The following is a 19335-nucleotide window of genomic DNA, read 5'->3' on the forward strand; positions in this document are numbered from 1 at the left end:
TTAACTCCTTGCTCTCTGGTCTTCATGCTTTACCGCCTCCGGTCCTCGACCAACACAGTCCGGGGTGTGAACGTCGCTACATCCTTCTCCTCGTCGCACGCTCCTTATCTTCCTCCCTTATTAAATGCCCGTCTTTTTTCATTCACTCGTATCTTCACCCCCCTCCTCTACCTCCTCTGCCCTTAATTACCACTTGTCCGCTCCGCATCTTCTACCTCCCGCACTGACGCCGCGACGATGGAGAGTGAGCGGCTGGTGAAGCCACAGCCAGCAGAGAACTCGCTCGCTCTCTCTCTCTCGCTCGCTCTCTCAGCTCACTCTTCAGCATCCTCTTCATCCTCTCCCGCCAGCTCTTTATCTTTCGTCCCTCAAACTATCCTTCCACCCTTCCGTCTCGAGTTGTTTAGATAGTGCACCTGTAAGCTCGCCGTTCCTCCAAACTTAATTAAATGCTCTGTGGGGGCGCTTAACGGCAAACCCCGTCGGCTTATCGCGGATCAACAATGAGAGCGCAGAAGCGACATATTACTCATCAATCAGTGCGAGCGTTATTAGCCCCTCCGGCTGCTGTGCACATGTTGGACAAGCTAATTTTGTAAAAAAAAAAAAAGTCCAGCAGGATCCATGAAATCGAGATAGGAAATGAAATGAAGCAAACAGACGACGGGACACAACAACAAATAAGTGTTTCTGAAAAGGTTCCAAACAAAAAGTTAACAGCCGGCCGGCACTGAAGTCTAATTTTACCCTCGAAATGAAAAGGCAGGGAAAAACCGCGGCCTGAGCGAAAAGAACCGGGGAAAACCGAGTCCGGCTTAACTCGGTGCTCTCTTTGCACAGTTTGTAGTTTTATACCCGCTGAGCCATAGACGTTTATTAGACCGAATTTAACCCTAACCCTGAATCTAAAATAAAATAAAAAATATATAGTAAATAATAAAAATAATGATAAATATAAATGAAAAAATATAAATAATAATAAATAAAAATATATAATAATAAAGTAAAAATCTAAATTTAGATCTTATTTGACGTCTTTTCAGACCATATGGACGATTGAATTAAATCCATTAACATCGACATGAAAAAAATATAAAAAGCAATTTCTTCATATTCTCACGAGACTGCAAATGAAGATTTTTCCGGTATGTGTCATACAACGGCTTTGCGCGACGCCCGCCTGGGAGATTGTCACAGATGACGGAAGCCGCGGGGGCGTAAACAAAGAGCCACAGATGCTCCCTGTGTCCGACTGTCAGCGCTGACCTTTTCCCTTCGCGACACAACACGAGCGGAGGAGGGAGGGCGAGGGAGGTGTCGGGGGTTGGCGTCCCCAAATAGACAGTAAAAGACAACCATCATGGTTAATTTTAGGAGCCACATCGGCGTCCTTCTTTGTGTGTATGTGTTGAGGTCCAAACCTGATATCTCCTCCAGGCACTGTTTGGCTGTCTTGCTATAGACCAACTCCCCCTTGGTTGGACTGAGGCAGGGGTCGGCCGGGGCCACCATGGTACAATCATTCTCTGAGAAGGTCCTGCAGGAGCACAAAATATATCAAGCCGTGAGAAAAGAAAAGTGTGTGTTTGTATACAGGCAGAGTTCAACGTCAGTGACAAGGACGAGGTCCAGTGCGCCTGCACACGCAAACAGATGTGACAAAATGGACGCACGCGAGCGCAAAGTGAGGAAAAGTAGCACCTGCGGAGCTGCAGATAAAACCCGTCACCTCAAACGGAGCAGCGTTTTTCACGTGTGAAATCAGGTTTCGCCTAGCTCGGTGCATTTTCGAGATATCAGCCATCGCTGATAAGCGGCGCCGCTATGACAACACCGATGTCGTTCATATTCATGAGAATTTGCTGGATGCTTTACAAATTTCTTCTTGATTTTTTTTTTTTTTACAGTGATTCCAATTTAAATGATGTAATTAGTGAACAGAAATCCAAAAGCTTTTTTTTTTTTTTGTTGCTCTCTCTTGTGTGGGCGCCTCCAACTGGGAAGGATTGCAAAGTGGGCGAGAGGCAAAAAAAGGACCAAATTGCCCAATTTGAACTGAAAATGGAGGTAAACTGAAATACAGCGGGAGGTTTTTCCACTTATGCCTTCCACAAGTGGCCAACGCTGTGATGCGGCGAGATGACAACCGTCACACACGTCAGCACAGGTGAGGATTAGTCCCAAAAAAAACAGCGCCATCGCTCCATTTCAGCGTCTGAAAACGATGATCCCTTCAAGTTCAATTCTGGCTCGACTTCTAGCTTCAAATTTAAAAACCCCTATTTATTTTTTGGATTCTTTTAAAAATGCAATCCAGGTCTTACATAAAGCCACCCAGCGAAACAATTTGACAAGCATTATTTACCTTCATGCGGTAAATTTATTTGCGCTGAAATTCTTCAAAGCCCCTGACAAAGAAAAATACATATTTATATTTATTTCCCCTCACAGAGCGCCGACAAGGTAGAATTCAGATAATCTGCGCAAGCGATATTATGCAAGAGGAGAAGTCGGAGCAAGAGCGGAAGATGGGAATACTTTCAAGGTAAATGTTCTCCAAGATGAATGTCAAGTCACATGGATCGCATCATTGCATAACCTATTGCGTAATTGAATGCCAAGTCATTTCAGCAAAGGTGGGTAGAGTGGCCGAAAAATGTAAAAATACATTTAGTGGTGGGACTTTGTGTGAGGAAGTGAAACGAATAGCGAAATCGCTAATAGCTAGCTAACTTCCCAATAGATTTGGGTTTAAGTTATGCTGGAAGGAGGTTGGGGTGCTTTTTTGGCAGAGCTGACGATGGAGGAGGTAGACAGAAGTGGGAAGAAGGGGTGAGGGATTAAACCGTGTTTAATGGGATTGCAAAATCTCTTTCTCTCTCAGAACAAAAGGCATCGCAGACTTTGGCAGCTCCCCCAGTTTCTTTCCCCACCCTCCTGTCGTGGGAGAAAAAAAAAAAATCGGCCCGGGTGGGCAGATTTACACACTCGCTGCATGTCTGAGAGGGTTTAAGCAGAAAAGAAGATGTTTGTGGGCTCCTCTAGTATCTTCTCGGTCTTACCTGTACATGAAGGGAGCCACGGTTGCAGTGTTGGGGTGGTTGTGCTGTTGCTGCTGCGGGAGCTGAACCACTCCGTTCCCTCCGAGAGCCGCCCCTGCCAGGACCCCGCTGGATGCGGACAAGGCCGAGGTGCTGGTGGAAGAGGTCATGCTGGTTCGTTTGCCCTCAGGAGCTCCGACGGATCTCTGCGTGTAGAAACCGCCGCCGCTGCCTTGTCCGCCTTGTCCGCCTTTGACGAGTTTGCTTCTGTCTGGTTCTCCTCCCCGAAGGTTCGCACTGCTGTTTAGGCCCATCTGGTTTTGAGATTGACCCTTTGTTACAATCGTGGAAGGGGCTTTAAGTCCTGGTTTGGGGATTCCACTGGAAACCGAGGAGGAGCAGCTGCCATCTTTCTTTGCTTGTTTTGCTCCCTTAGGCACGAAGCTGGCGATTTTAGACGTTTTCGTCTTCGCCGAGTCCGCAAAGTCTCGCTCCTCTTTGGATGGAACGCAGGCTTGCTTGCTGGCAGACTTGCTTTTGTCCTCCTTGTCTTTGGACCTACTGGAGTTTGCAGAAGCCTTGGAATACGAGGAGGACGACGAGGTCTTGCTTGTGGCGCTCAAGGAGGACTTGGAGGAGATCTGTTTGGCCGTAACACTGCTACCGCTACTGCTGCATACCGAGCCCGTGGGCGTAAGTGCGTCCTCGCCGTACTCGGACATATCGTCCTCTTCCTGAAGAGCCATCTCAGCCATGGACGGCGAGACCCGGGAGGCCGATCGAGGGTTGATCATTCGGAACTTCTCCAGCATGGACCTGTGGGGCGCGGCGCCGACTTTGGGGCCGTCCATGCCTTCCTGGCTCTGCGGGTTTAGGGACGGTGAGTTCGTAGGGTTGGCCAACATGGAGGAAGTGGCGCTGTGCTTGAGGTTCATGGACTTGCTCCGCCAGGACTTGCTGGCGGCGGACGAGGGAATGGCAGAGGCCAGCTGCTGCCCATTTATGCTGGTAGGAACCGACCCACCTATCCCGCCGGCTACCGGGATGCTCCTCATCGCCTCTGGAAGAAGAGACAAAGTTGTTCAAAACTTTGAAGGACTCAAGATTCCTTGCAAACTTTTTTTACAGTCATTGCATATTTTCACAAGTCAGTGTTACATGAAGCACTTCTCCTGTGGGGGTTTCGCACATATCCACGTAACTTTAGAAACGATCATTATGGGGGAAAAAGTCTCAGGTTCCTGCTCGAGGAACATTTTGAAGACTTAAAGCATCAAGTGTTGTATCCCTTGCTACATATAGAAACCTGCCTGAGAGAGCTGCTCGTGTTAGTCTATATAAAAAAAAAAAAAAGAACAATCATTCAGATCCTGACAATCATTGATAGAATCTCCCGCAAAAAAAAAAAAAAGATTTCTACAATTACTTGAAGCTTTGGCACATGAAGGTGCCTCTGATGCAAAGATTGCGATTTTTATCTACGATTAGAAGGTTATGCTCAGTTGGAATTTAATTAAATTTGTATCACTGCGAGACCTTAATTCGCGCTAAAGTCATTATTGAAGCGACACGGTTGACATCGCAGTTGCATCGGCCACCAGGGGGCAGTATAATATCTGGAGCCGGTCAAAATTCCTTAGTAAGATTTGTTGTTCTTTACAGAGGATAAAGAAGATGTGAGTATGAAAAATCCCGATGTGTTGCGCCACTCCTATTCGACACTATTTACATTTTTTTTGTGTGACACTCGAGTTGGTGTGTAGATGTGCAAGCTCGAGTTTGGAAGTAATGTTGTTCAAGTATTGGCTCAATTAAGCCCATCTTTAGAGAGCCCTCTCCTCCCCCTTCTGCCCCCCCCCCCCCCCGGGGCTCGTTCACAGCGGCGCCACTTTTCACCGCCGTGCAGTGACTTTGCTGTTACCATGGCAACAGACTTTTTGCTTTCTTTTCATGGTTTTGTTTTAGAGCTCAGCCAAGGAATGAAATGTCAAATCATCGGAGTTGGACCCGGAGATGAAAGCATGGGTTTCTAATTTTCATTGTCAACACTTACCCTATATATCTTTTTATCTGACAATGTCTTGTACAATTAGAATCGGAAAATAGATAGTTGGACAAAGTCAGCTCACCATTAATCCATTCATCCACTACACAGAAACACATGGCTGAGTTAATCGGGGGGATGCAAATAGCGCATCTCTCGTTGTGCTCTTCAAACTCAAAGCATGACTTTCATTTAAAGACCGCCCGTCCCTATTCTTGGCCGAACAGTTGAGGCGCTCCCCCGCGTGGAGCAGATGGCGGCATGGCTTCTCATCCGGACCTAACCCTCGCAAAAAAACACGCCAGTGTACGTCAAACTAAATTCCTGTAACTTTATCAAAGCGACAATTTGACATTCACGCCCGGGTCACGCTGTTTTTGCCGGCCAGCTGTGCAGAGGTGATGACTGTGCCGGCACGCTAGCACGTCTGTTTTGTGCATTGGTGTTATGTGATATATTTCACACGCTTCCTCCGCAACACAGACTCCATCAATACGTTGTTTTCAATTAGACTCAGTGTTGAAACGAAAAATGACTTTTCAGCAATTGTGACTATCCGGGTTGTTTTTCTCCATCGTGGAGCTTCTTCGATTTTGTCTGTGAAAATGTGTCAACCCTGACACTTAGTAGAATTTGCTTTTGTGTAAGGCAGACTAATGATCTGGGGATGATTCAGCAGAGAGGACTAAAAGGGAGGGGCAACGGGGGCTTCTCCGTGAGCTTATCTGAGTCAGTGGTGCCATCCAGTGGCCCGCCTTGGGTCGGACTCTCTTCATTTCCACTCAACATCACTTCCTCACCTCTGTCGTTGCCGCTGGCGTACTGGAGCGGTTTGCTCTTGTCGATGCTGTTGAAGCTCTGGCTGCGCCGGTTCAGATTGGAAGAACCCGGACTCCTGGAGGCCCCGCTGCCTGCAGCGGGTACCCTGGAAGGTCCCGGTAACCTGGAGGGGAAATAAACAAACAAATAAATAAATAAATAAGACAAAGAACAAACAAATAAATAAATAAATAAATAAAATGAAAAAATAAAATTTGTCTTCCAAACACATTTAAGAATCAACTACGATGAGATTGCTCCCAGCAGTAACAATCCAAACAAATCCGATCCAGACTGGCAAGTCCTCACTGAGGGAAAACCAAATAACCCCAAAGCTAACAATTCAAGGGTAATAACAGCAGCGTGGAGCTCTGAATCAACAACAAAAAAGTAAATACAGAGCTACAATAACATGAAGGGGGGGCAAAACAAAAATAAAGGTAGATGAAAACAAACCTAGGTGAGTTGAAATGAGAGATGAACGAGGGAAAATGAGCGAGATTGAAGCAATTTCGATGGAAATGCAAGGCAGTTCCCTTTTATCATCAGCTTCTTTCATCATCCCAAATTTACGTTTGATGAATGCATCATCCACATGAGAATCTACACAGTACCTGGTTAGTCAGTCTCACCTTCCACATTTATACGTGGCAATTGTACAAAAGGAAATTCAACAGTTTTATCTCCTTCGCAAGGCGGTTTTTTTTTTTTCCCGTGCTGCATTGTTGTCATATTTCCCACTAAGATTCACATGTACAAAAGTCGGATGAGTTCTTTAAACCATAAAGAGTCACCATTGTTCACAAAAATGGTTGTTGTTTACCTATTCTTTAGCGAGCCAGTATTAGCATTAGCTAGTAAATTAGGCTCAGCTTTCAATTAATCCTGGTGTGTATTTTAGTTCATGACCGTGGATGGTATGATAAGTTGCAGAGGGGGTTTACTAGCATAGGCATGCGTAAAATAGGACAATCTATTTACGGAATGTAATGTGCATGCCAAAGCAACAGGTGGCGGTATGATCTCAGAGCGGAGCAAAATTGAACTAAAGGGTCGTGACGATTGACTTAAGCGAAACAAACGAAAAAAAGAAATTTGCCACATTTGTCAAAAAAGTTCACATCCCAAAATCGAACAAATTCCACAAACTTTAAATCATTGCCATACTCACCTTGTGTTCTTCTTCTGTGGCGACCCTATTCCAGTATGCCCCGGAGGACTTGCATATCGTGCTGTGAGACTGAAAAAGAAAAAAGCCGAGTTGAACGAGGAATGAGTTCTGGGCTGAAGAAAAAACGAAAACAGATAAGGGTGGAGGAAGAGGAAGCTAATGGTGAAGCATGTCAAGGCGCATGTGTCATTGATCTGTGTCATGTTTAAACCTTATGCATGCTAGCAATTTCTTGACCGCCACCATCTCGAGAATGTTTACAATCAATTTTGTGGCGGCATCTATTTGAACAAGAAAAAAAAAACTCAAATCACAAAAAAAGCAGAGGCGGCGGAAATAGCCGCGGTTGTGCTCACGTCAGTTTACGACCTTGACGCTCGCTCTGAGTCATTGGCGTGGATGGGAACCGGCGCTGGCCGCCATTTGCGTTTGACAGGAAATAGTAAAGTTAACACAGGGCGCTTTATGAACAGAAACTTTCATCATCCTACGTTCAATGTGACAGCCAGGTGGTGAGGCTCTTGTTTACTCATGTGAATAAACGCAACGTGCGTAACGTCCTGTTTACTAGATAACTCCCAAACCACTAAAGTGCTTTTTTTTTTTGTTCTTTGAGAACCAGTTTAAGGGCAATTTTCTGCTTTTGTACACATTCAACAGTTGAGGGTACTTTTGTGGCGACGCGATAAAACTAAATGGTTGCTCAGAGCTACCGCTAAAGTAGCGACTGAATAAATCCAAGAATGAAAATGTCTGATTCTGTATAACAGGGGTGTCAAATAAATTTTTGTCACGGGTCACATCGTAGTCGTAGTTACCTTCGGAGGGCCATTATGACTCGACTCAAATAAATGTATGAACGTCTCTTTTATATTAAGTATAGGCTACACAACAAACTAGTTTTAAATCCAGAGACTAGCAAGAACTGTTAACATTTTTAAAAGATGAATGGTAATAAAAATAGCTAAAAACATTTTTTTTTTAAAAGTGAAGACAATTTTCCATTTTAGTATTGACAAAGTTGACGCACAATTTGTTTTCGCGGGCCAAATATAATTACCGTATTTTCCGGACAATAAGGCGCACCTTCAATGAATGGCCCATTTTAACCACCATTGATGCATCATGTCAGATTTTTAATCCAAATCAAATCATTCTCCATTTTATTTTTTTTATCTCAACTTCAGACGCAACAAATTACTTTATAATCACACAATAATGATCCATAGTCTTTTTGATTCATGAGTCATAGTCTTCAGCTTATGATTGATTTCATGACACAAAGCTTTGGGCCAGTTTAAATTTAGGAATTTGGTCCATATATAAGGCGCACCGGACTATAAGACGGACTTTTGAGAAAATTTTAGGTTTTTAGGTGTGCCTTATAGTCCAGAAAATACGGTACATTGCGGGCCACATTTGGCCCGAGGGCCAGAGTTTGACACCAATGCTGTATGATGTCCAGAACCGGAGGAAATGAGGAAATCGCCTCTGCATCAGTGCATTAAGATATCCGACTGCTCTGGCAACTCGGAACAACTTGTACTCTGTTCTGCGTTGTGATTTATTTAAGTGAATTAAATGTACTGATAGCCTGAATGACAAACTGCAGTCCTCGCATCGTCCTGCATCGAAACGAACCCGACAATACCAACAAAAGGACAAGGACAAACCAATCCGTTTTGCTTTTGACCATTCAAAATCATCATATTATGTCCTCTGAGTGACACCGTGTGAAGAATCTTTTGAGATTGCTGTGCAAGATTTCAATTCACTCCATAACGAATGGCCGTTTTCTCATTATCATACACAAGTCCATTCACGCACACTCTAGTCAGAACAATTAACCTCGGCTTTCAATGACCTTGTTAGAAAATCCATGGCCAGTCTACACCTTGACACAATTGTAAGGACTCGGGTGAGTGTGTTTTTGTGCGCAAATGAGCTTCAGAGTTGACCGAGAACGGTGATCAGGGAGGATTCTCATTAGCTACTCTACATTATGCAGAAGATGACACACAGCAGCGACATTAACCGGCATTAGATTTGGAGCACCGGGAAAGGGGTGGGGCTCAATCTTAGTGAGTGGGAGCAAAGCCAAAGCAGCCTGATCATCTCATTTATAACTAGAAGACTGGTGGAAGAAATTATGAACAGTTTGAAATTAGACTTAATATCAACTGTAGCCCAACAAATCAGGCAAAAGTTAAAATTCAACATACAATGCGATGCAGAGGCCAGATTTAGAGCAATTTAAAAAAATATATAATATAATAAAACATAAATAATGTAATATAATATAATAATAAAATATATAAAAATAATATATAATAATATAATAAATAAAATAAATCCTAAAATAATCCACGACAACCTACCACCCAACAAACCGAAAAAATGGATCAAGATCCTTTACCAGAACATGATTAAATCCTCATTGGGTCAGTAAAATTCTTCCAGCTTTTAAAAACGATCACACAAGGGGGAAGTGTACCGAGGTGAAGCGTCGCGTTTGGCCCGGCTGTCGTCTTTGCCATAAGGCGAGCGGCTCTTCCTGTCACGAGACACAGCGGTGGGCAGGCGAGATGACCGCAAGACCTGCGGGTCAACATGTCCGCCCGGTGACATGATGGCTCCAAAGGGTAGATTATTTTTTTTTTTAGCTCGTTCCTAACTAGAAAACCTCTTGTGGCTCCGGACCACCGTGCTTCATCTGAACGGACTTCCCTGTTTGGACGTGTGTGAGTCCTCACCCTGGAGACCCCAATGAGGGCCAGCAGGTGCTGTCTATAGAAAGCACCCTAAAGTACATGTGCGGCATACCGAACGCCCAAAATGTGCCGGACATAATTTGATCATTGAAAATCCATTCGCCTCGTATATCTTTAGCGTACGCTAAATGTTCTCAGCCCACTGACGCTTGCAGGGATTCATCATTCTTAAAAGGAATTAATTCGAGAGCTATCGAGTGATTAGCTGTAATTGCAGTTTCTTCTTTTATACACTTAACAGTGCATACGAAATCCCTAAAACTGGGGTGCCAATTTTGGCCCACATATTTGGCCCGCCGAGACAAATTCGATTTCTTCTTTTATAAACTGAACAGTGCATACAAAATGGCCGAAAATATTGAACCACTGTAATGATTACATTAAACACAATTTAACTTTAGGCCTTCCTTCAACCAAAGCTAAGAATTCTCCGCCTGTTGGGAACAGGAGCTTGGGAATGTCAGGCAGCTGTGCACTGACTGCTCTCGAGTTTCCGCCGCCGCCGTGTCCGGCGAACCCGTTCCACTGTATTTATCCCCCGTATTCTCCATTGTAACATTTCCTCCGAAAATCCCCGAACCGCTGAATCGTTAAATCTCTCCAGTAAACACTTTCAAACGAGGCTGGAAACAAGGTGCAATGAGTTTAAGCGTACCTGGACTGCATCTCTTGAGACTTGCTGGCAGATGTTGCCGAGCTGCCGCCGCCGCCTTGCTGGCTGAGCTCCACCAGCGACTGGTAATACTGCTGCTGTTGCTGCTGCTGCTGTTTATAGCGGGACAGGATGAAGAAGAGGCCCAGGATGCTTTTCAGGTTGCCATTCCTGATCTCTGCAGAAGCCAAAAGACAAAAAGAAAGAGTCAGTGGGAAGGAAATGTCAGATCTACTCCATTATGCAAGACAGAGTAAACTTAAAAATGCATAAGAAGCTAAAAAACATTTGCATTCGGGGTGTCAAACGTCTTAGATAAGTTCACCCGCTCCGAAATACAGTTCTGGAGTTAATCGCTGAGAAAAATCAAAGTAATGTATCTCCCACAGCGGGCTGGAATCGAATTTGGATGAGCCACGGCAAAGGAAGACTTTATCACTGTGACTAACGCAGCCATTTGTGAAATGGAGCTCTCATATCAAACCTTCAGCGAGACTCGGTGCAGTCAGAGCAGAGGCTGATACTTTTTTTTAAGATCTTACAGCCATCTAATGTTTTTTTGGAAGGTAGTGAAGATTAATCTCTGGGGCGTTTTCCATTTCCTAACACCTTACGGGCGTCAATTTACTCTGTTTGCCGGTGACGCTTCATTACTTTTTGGCCAGACAAAATGGCGGATCTTTGCGAACTTTGCAAACGACCGAATCGGTTGTGTTCCGACTGCTTAACTTCACCAAGTTTTGGGCAGATTTGGGAGAAGTTGTTGACGTTGGATAGTTATGAAGGCTTTGATAATAACACACGTTGTTTTCATTAAGTGTTAGTTGGGTCCTTGGCTGACGTTCAATGAAAACGCGCCTTTGGTTCTTTTAAGTGGTTTGACGTACTTCCATTCAGTCGAGGTTGTTGCAAAAGACAGCCCGCTTCATACAACGTGAGAGACAAATAGTGCTTTGGCGCCATGACTTCTACGTTTACCAAAGTCTCCTTTTCTTTTTGTTATCCTGTACCAAAAATTCCTCCATTTCTGAGATTGGTTTAATAGGGAAAAAATAGAAGCTGTTAGGTAACCCAATAGCATTTCTCGAATTTGAAATTCCAGGCCCGCGGTGAGTCACCTAGCTGTTTTTAGTACGTGACTGCGAGTGGTGGGCTGAACTAGATTTAGAAGTGCCGGTCAGTGTGTCAAACTCTCGCAAGCATTTTAGGTCAACGACAGAGAGCTGCAGAAAGGAATAGAGGATTACCATTAAAGTGATTCAAAAGATGAATTGATTTTATTTAGCATTAGCTCTTACCTTCAGATGAGAGCCCTTGTACATTCACTCCTCTGGCATCTAGAAAACTGAGGCAGGCGTCCACATTTTCAATCTGGAGACAAAACAAAAGAGGGCAAGGCAATCAGACGTAGGAAGTCACAATACTTAACATCCAATGAGCTGAAATGGCCCGCGGGGGTGGGGTGGGGATGATCGACATTATTAGCCATAAAGAACATCATTGTGCGGTTGGACACGTGACCCAATGGCCCGGGCTGCGTGATATACTGACCGCAGTGTGTTGCCACCTACGCTGGCGTCAAGTCATATTACATTGAGAGAGAATTTTGTGGGCATGAATGAGGAGGCAGTAGCTGAGACGAGCCTTCGATCATTTTGGGGGATTTCTAGCATTCCTTCTTTAGCATGCCGATCAACTGTTAGCGTCCCCTCCGGATTCACAGCGTTCACAGCTTTGTTTTTTTTTAGTTGGAGTGTGCGGTGATGATGATTCACGAGCTAGAAGCGAGAATATTTAACTAGGTGTATTTAGGCAGCCATTCTTTTGTATACCACTAGGAGGAGCCCACACAAACCACACTGGCAAAAACGTACCGTATTTTCCGCACTTCAAAACCTCCAATCTTCTCAAAAGCCAACAGTGCGCTTTATAATCCCGTGCGCTTTATATATGGACCAATATGGATTCGTGGATGAGGATTAATTTATTAAACAAAGCTTTACGTGTTCATTTTGTGTGTTGTGTGATATTATCGTTTGAGCAAGGTTGAGTTATTGATATATTGTTTTCGCGATTTCGAGGGTTACTATATTGTGATTGCATTAACGTTTGAGCAACGTTGAGTTATTTATTCTATGCGCCTTATAATCCAGTGCGCTTTATATATGGACAAAGTTTTAAAATGGGCCATTCATTGAAGGTGCGCCTTATAGTGCGGAAAATACGATAAGTAAAAATAATTGCAAACTTTTTTGAATTTTTTTTCCATTTAATTTATTTTTTATAATTTCTTATTTTATTCTTTATATATTTTCACAGGGAAATCCTGGTGTAAAGTATTGCAAATATTTGTGGTTTTGGGTGCTAACATCTCAAGTGCTTTTCTGTTTTCTGGCACAACCGCAAGTCACACAAATAATTCCTCCATCTGCGCGACACAGCACGCGACTTAAAACACCCTCACATGTGGGCTTCCATATTTTTTCCGCACATGTTGCTCGCACACGCAAACATATGCGTCCTTTGTGCGCTTGCTTGTATTACCACGCCGCATTCACTCGTCATTAGAATTAACTATTTAGTGACCATATTTTTGTTTGTTTCAAGTTTGGTTCGAAACAATTCAAGAGACTCCTTATCTGTATTTTTTGGAATTGGTGCAAATGGTTCCAAAAAATCCTGAGGTTTTCCAATAAAACCATTAATATGACGCATAAAAAGCTGAATAATAATGAAGGTGTCGATGACATCTGGGGCATTCATTTTCCACGGGGATCTGCTGAGGTATAATTGCTAGTTTGGTGGACACTTTTGGCTTTCGTGGCATCCTCCACCAGCTTCGCCAAGCAACTGTTGTCATTTAGTTTCTCCTCCGCAAAGCTGGCACATAACAGCCTTTATCAGCAAGTTGGAGATTTTGACGAGGCGTTGATGTATAAATTCCAACAGGAAAATAAAGGCACGCGTGCAACTAGCATCGTGTGGAGTAAAAAAAATTGAAGGATAGCGGAATAAAAAAAGGCAGAAGATGTTAACATGGGGTGATAATGGCTTCCCACACCGCAAATCAAAATATCACGCTGAGTGGAGAAATAAAAATTGGTGACATGAAGTGGAAACCATTCAATTTGGTGCTACCCGTCATCTCTAATCATCCGTAAGCAAAAAAAAAAAGATTGATTTGTCATTTTAAGGCGACACATGGGCTCCTGCTGGATATGCTAGTTCTGTGCTAATATATCAAGCGCTATTGTCATGCGAGTTGTTAACAAGTTTGGGTAAAGAAACGCTCAAGTTTTGTCCGTTTTTTTTTAAAAGGCCACGTGATGTATGATCGGAAGAAAAGTGCACGGCAACTGAATGTCTTGATTATATATGTTGGCTTCTGTTCCTATGCCATAAAACTTGGGAGTCTGCCCGCGTGGCTTTATAAGCATCTGCCTCGCAGGCAAGCTTTATGTCCACATGTGTAAGGCAGTCAAACATCTATTCATCTTTTCTTTTTTTTTTTTTAATCTTGGGACTGATGTGGTTTGAAACAGTTTGAGACCATGTGATGGTATTTGTTATTGTGTCCCTTCTTTCAAAGCAACACCAATAACATTACTACATATAGAACCTAGTGCTAGCTACTAAGCTAAATGCTACAAAGTTAGCATTTTCCCCCCCCCATACTTGCGTATGTAAATAATAAATAATAATAATAATGATGATAAAAGCCCCGTTGTGATGTCATTGAGTGACGGCCCGACGTGCGCAAATTCACCCGGCCCGCCGGTCTCGACTGCATTTTTAGGGTGGGAGTGTGAAAAGCGAACCCGGCCGCACTCGTGACCTTTGACTCGCAGAATACACAGTGCACGTTTGCGGACGACAAGCGCCTTTTTTGTCCAAGCGGTGAGTAATGACGGCGGGTGAGACCAATGTGGATGGGAGGCGGGGGGGTGAGGGGGGTAGTTGACGAAAGGAACGGAGGTGGAAAACAAATATCAGGGTGGCTTGGCCGGGAGCTAGCACGCCGCCATTGGTGAAGACGGATGGCGGATTAAAAGGGACTAAAGGGCGACAGTACGAGATGACAACACATCGGAATGTTCCATTGCTCTTCGCCTTTGGGCTTGGGACAACAAGACCAAAGTTAACGGCACTCCTGAAATATTAGTATAGTTGTTTGCAATTTTTGCAACTTTCCTCCAGGCTTAGGTTACTTTTGAGTGTGGTGCGGTGTCGCTTTCAGGGCTTCTTTGCTGAAGCAGCACGTGGAAACAAACTAAGCAGCGGATCAGAGGACTTTATTTTTCCCCTGAAATGAACGTTTATTTGCTACCTCAAACATCTGGCAGATTTGGACTTGCGTCATATGACAAGTCGATATTGACTTATGGGCTTTCTGGCTACGTGATGATCACCTTACCGACTCCCTGAACAGTTTTCGGTTCAACCGGCCATCTGCCTCGCCCCTCAAAAACGACATCGGGGATGCTCCCCGAGTTCCCATCATCCATTTTCCACGCTGTTGTAAACAACCCGGGGACTCCGTGACAGTCGCCTGCTCAAACCACGGCATCAAATTGGGAACATGATCAATTGGTTGCCGAGGTTATTAATGAGCAGCGATGGTGATGAAACATCTGGCTGGCGAAGAATAAGTCGGTGCCATTTGTTCTCATGTCGGTGGCGGAGCGCAGATGGGGTCCAGATGAGACCGGTGGGCTTTTTTTTTTTTTTTGCCGTCTCAAAGAAACACTAGACTCAATTAGACCGCAAAAGCCGCCCTGCAAACCTGCTGCCGAGGCCAAATAGTAGCCGATTCCATTCTGATGCCAACGGGTTCATTTTTTTGTTTGGACTCATTGAATCACAAAAAGTTTAGAGCTCTTGAGTTCACCAAGGCTTGGCCAGGATGATTACTTTTAATACGATCGGCGACACGCTATAAATCCGGCAGACGTGCATATAAAGCGGAGAGTCGTTACATCGAATTTCTCCTGAAAACGATCGGCGGCGGGCTTTCTGCCGCATCACTTTATTATTCATCATTTACGAGGTGACGTGTTGTTTTTAGCTGAGACGGCTCGAAAAACAAAAGGAAGCCCGAGAAAACGAAAGTGCACACTCATCTGTATTCCGGGAGAAGCGTTTGAGTGCCTCGCTAACGATGTCAGTCTATAATGAGGCGGATTAGTGTTGCGAGATTTTTAATATTTTCTCCCCAATGCTGAATAAGGCTCTTTTTGCCTACCAAACATTATACTCAATAACCATTCGCTCCTCGCAGGAAATTCTGACAAAAATTCTCCCGTGACATTGATGTGCTCACGCAGATTCAAGATTTCAAGATTTGTCATTTCTCACCGCAAATCAACTCATTCACTACCAATGACGAGAATAGCCGTCAAAGATCCCAAAAAGCGTTTTGGCTTTGTTTCCTTGCGTGTTGACGCTTTTTTTCAGGCCCCACTATGGAAGCAAGTTCCCAAGCTGTTCCTCGGAGCAGGTGGAGGGGGATCAGCTGGCTTAGTAAGTGAGGAGGACAAAGAGTAACGCTGCACACACGCACACGCACACAAGCATCACGCTCGGACATACAATTGACACGGTCCATAATAATTTGACACCTAATTCCACATTCCAAGTATGCTAGGTCCTTCATAGCTTTTAGAGTTTATCTCCAGGAAACCCGCTTTGCCACCTCTGACTCTTAAGTGTCACCTTCCCTCTTCCTTCCTGGTTCTTTTAGCACCATTTCCTGAGTCGACTTCCACCACAGCTGGACTGGGGCAGTGAGTCAAAACAGCTGAGAAATGGCACCAAAAAGTGTGAAAATCAATCAGCACGCTCCTTTTGGAGCCAATCCCAAAGTTTCTCCTTAGATGTTCCGAGGCTTTAAATTAAATCCATCAATTTGGACTTCTCTAGGATGACTTATTTATAAAAAATAAAAATAAAAACTTCATGAGGTTGCGAATAATATAAATATAAAACTTATTAGACTCACCATTTGGGTTTGACTCCGAGGGCTGCCATTGATATCCTCCACCTTCTCATTGGCTGCAGGAGAGAGGACGACACCAAGTTTACTATCCGTCCACAAAACCTCTGGATGAGGTGCATGCAGCATGTGTAGGCGCGTCGGATGTGTGTGTGTGTGTGTGTGTGTGTGCACGAGGCGTCTGGGAAGCAAAGCTGCCTAATTCGTCAGCTGCTGCCGGAGAATTACTGACAGGCCAGAGCGTGGCCTCATTGTCTGTTTCGGGGCAAGCGGGGAGGGTAAAGTTTCAATCCGGGCGGAGAGGGAGAGAAAAAGAGCGAGCATGTGTGTGTGTGTGAGCGAGCGCAAGAAAGTACAAACGACAGATTTAGGAGGATGGACAGCATCGGTAATGAGAGGTAATGGAGAAGAAATAGTCTGCATGAGGAGACGAAATGAAGAGGCACAAAAAAAGGTCATGCACCTTTTTTTTTCATTTGTAACTCAAATAATGGAAAAAAAGTACCTCCATGCAATAATGGTGTTTTTAAGATTTTTTTTAAAAAGAAATGGCAAATCAATAAATGAATTAATTTGGAAAATGATCATGTACCTATTATCTGGATGATCTGCGCCAGCAGGACTCCATCGGTGACGTCCTGGCTCAGGTCCTTGATGAGCCGCGGACAGCCCGACTTAGCCAGGTAGTGATTAGCCCAGTCTGTGTAAATCTATAAACACACACCATAAAATACGATTTTGAGCACATCCACGCTAAAGCAAAGACTTAAAAAGCATATTTGACGTGGCGAAGCTGTTGTTTTGCATATTTTACAAGCCCGGAGTGAGTTGTTACGAGGCGAGCACAATGACTCAACTGTTGCTCTTTTCATCTCAATGACTGCCCAATAAAGAACTGTGACCACTTAGTCATTTGCTATTAATATTTTACAACATGACCCAATTTCCCCGTTCACTTTCATTTTTTTTTTTTTTTTATCTCTATTTAATAATCGATTCCATTTATTGACGTTCATGCTGAGGAAACACACAAGCGAGGGGTGTATAAACGGAGTCATTGATTTCAATCTAAGATATAAAAGGAGCATGACATTGTATGTTTCCAGTGTTCCATCAACCCAGGCCTCTTAGCGGTCTCTTAATCTTTCACTGGGTTCCATAAAGCGAGCGATAAGAGACACTTTGTCGGCCCGACAACGGACTGACGCCAACAGCTGCCTGTACACAAGAGCGGCCAAGAAAAGAAGTTCAACGTCATCCATCCCTCCATCGTTCAGAAAAAAAACCTTTTCTCACCCCAGTGCGCTGCACGGCAACGTTAAATTTATTGCCTCAATTGAAGTGGCGAAGCGTTCAAGTTAAGTGGGGAGGTTCGCGAGCCCCCCCCCAAGCATCAGGCTGCACTACATTTACGACTCCTCAGTGACAGTGAGGAAGAGTTCAACCCGCTTGGCTCTTCTTTCATTTCCAAACCGTCTCCTGAGATGCTGACATCACGCGAGCGAGCATGAGACACGCACCAAAAAAAGTCCTCCTCCTCCTCCTGCCTCATATTTACCTTCGTTGTTGGGTCGCCCTTCGGCGTGAGACATCCAGAGCGGCTCTTCTCTCCGAGGAGCTAACCCGCCCTCGGCGATCCTGATCACGATGCGGTGATTACATCGGCGCGGATATTATTGACAGAAGCCGCAGTGTCACCCCGCAACCTCTAGGGGGAAGAGCCAGACCGGAGGAGAGGACCGCATCCCATTCAATGCAGCATCAGCCAATGATTAGGCTCTTTAATCATGGCGCCGGTCCAACCCCGTCGAATAAATTAAGTTTAACGGCAGTCGAGGGGGGGATCGAGCACGTCTGTATAATCGCTCGCAGCGGTGTAAAGGCTGTCCCAAACAAGTCCTCCCATGGTTACGATGGCGCGAAAACTTGGCACGGGTTGCGCTCTCATGTGAGTCTTCAAGGTGATTAAATGCGACATAAAGCTCCATTCACAGAATAAGTGATGAGCAGAATGCAGGGACGGGAAATGCATGTGACGGGATGGGAAAGCTAGTTTGGGTTTGTAATTGCCTAGACACGCCACAAGATGGCAGTAAAGCATTTTTTTTCTATTAGACATGTCCCTCATTTCAACATAGTTCATTCATTTTTTTTTTTATATTGGACTTGGTTGTGGCCTAAGCACAAAAATTATCGTATTTTCCGCACTATAAGGCGCACCGGATTATAAGGCACAGCTTCCATGAATGGTCCATGTCCATATATAAGGGGCGCCGGATTATAAGGCGCACTGAGAAAATTGGAGGTTTTTAGGTGCGCCTTATAGTGCGGAAAATACGGTACTTTTCAGTGACAGCCCCGTTGCCACTTTACACTCCCTATTTCTTGTACGGCTGAAATTAGCCCAGAGGCCAATGTTGGTTACGGCTTTTATTTCCATGACGACCGCGGCTAGTGTCATGATGTAAGGATCCAGCAAGCCGCTGGAAACAGATTCCCGACAAAATTGCATATGGCTTTTGTCTGCCGACGCGCCGCACACCTGGAAGCCATTTTGACCGCATGGACTTTTAGCGGCAAGTCTGATGCATCTCTATTTTCTCCAAAACTGTCATTACCGTGTCCCGAGAGAGGAATCAGGTGAGGGGCCCTTCCTACGGGCGGCCTTCGCCCAAGCGGCGAGTCTCAAAGTTTCCCCTGGCGGACTCGCCGTTAGGAAATAACGGTGACGCTTAAAGCAAACTTAAATCAGGGTTGTTGCCGTGCCGACTGTCAATCACGGCAAAAGAAATTCAGTCGGGGAATGTCCAGCTGTATTTACAAAGCCGATAAATCAGCTACGCAC

At 44.6% G+C, this 19335-nt stretch overlaps 1 protein-coding gene across 17 annotated transcripts in view; it reads right to left on the reverse strand.

Moving 5' to 3' along the window:
• The window catches only part of nav3 (neuron navigator 3), a 58623-nt gene that overhangs the window by 23664 nt on the left and 15624 nt on the right, over positions 1 to 19335 (reverse strand). For 16 of the 17 annotated variants that reach the window (XM_061268399.1, XM_061268397.1, XM_061268402.1 and 13 more), the window contains exons 2-9: positions 17083 to 17200; positions 16497 to 16549; positions 11797 to 11869; positions 10502 to 10676; positions 7076 to 7144; positions 5886 to 6028; positions 3063 to 4101; positions 1422 to 1537 (exon numbers count right to left, since the gene is read on the reverse strand). In XM_061268399.1, the coding sequence (XP_061124383.1) occupies positions 1422 to 1537; positions 3063 to 4101; positions 5886 to 6028; positions 7076 to 7144; positions 10502 to 10676; positions 11797 to 11869; positions 16497 to 16549; positions 17083 to 17200 (1786 nt within the window). Of the gene's footprint in view, positions 1 to 1421; positions 1538 to 3062; positions 4102 to 5885; positions 6029 to 7075; positions 7145 to 10501; positions 10677 to 11796; positions 11870 to 16496; positions 16550 to 17082; positions 17201 to 18048; positions 18186 to 19335 lie in introns of those variants that run through there. The other variant, XM_061268401.1, reaches the window with a different exon arrangement.

Source organism: Syngnathus typhle, linkage group LG21 (assembly GCF_033458585.1).
Source record: "Syngnathus typhle isolate RoL2023-S1 ecotype Sweden linkage group LG21, RoL_Styp_1.0, whole genome shotgun sequence".
Lineage (NCBI taxonomy): Eukaryota > Metazoa > Chordata > Actinopteri > Syngnathiformes > Syngnathidae > Syngnathus > Syngnathus typhle.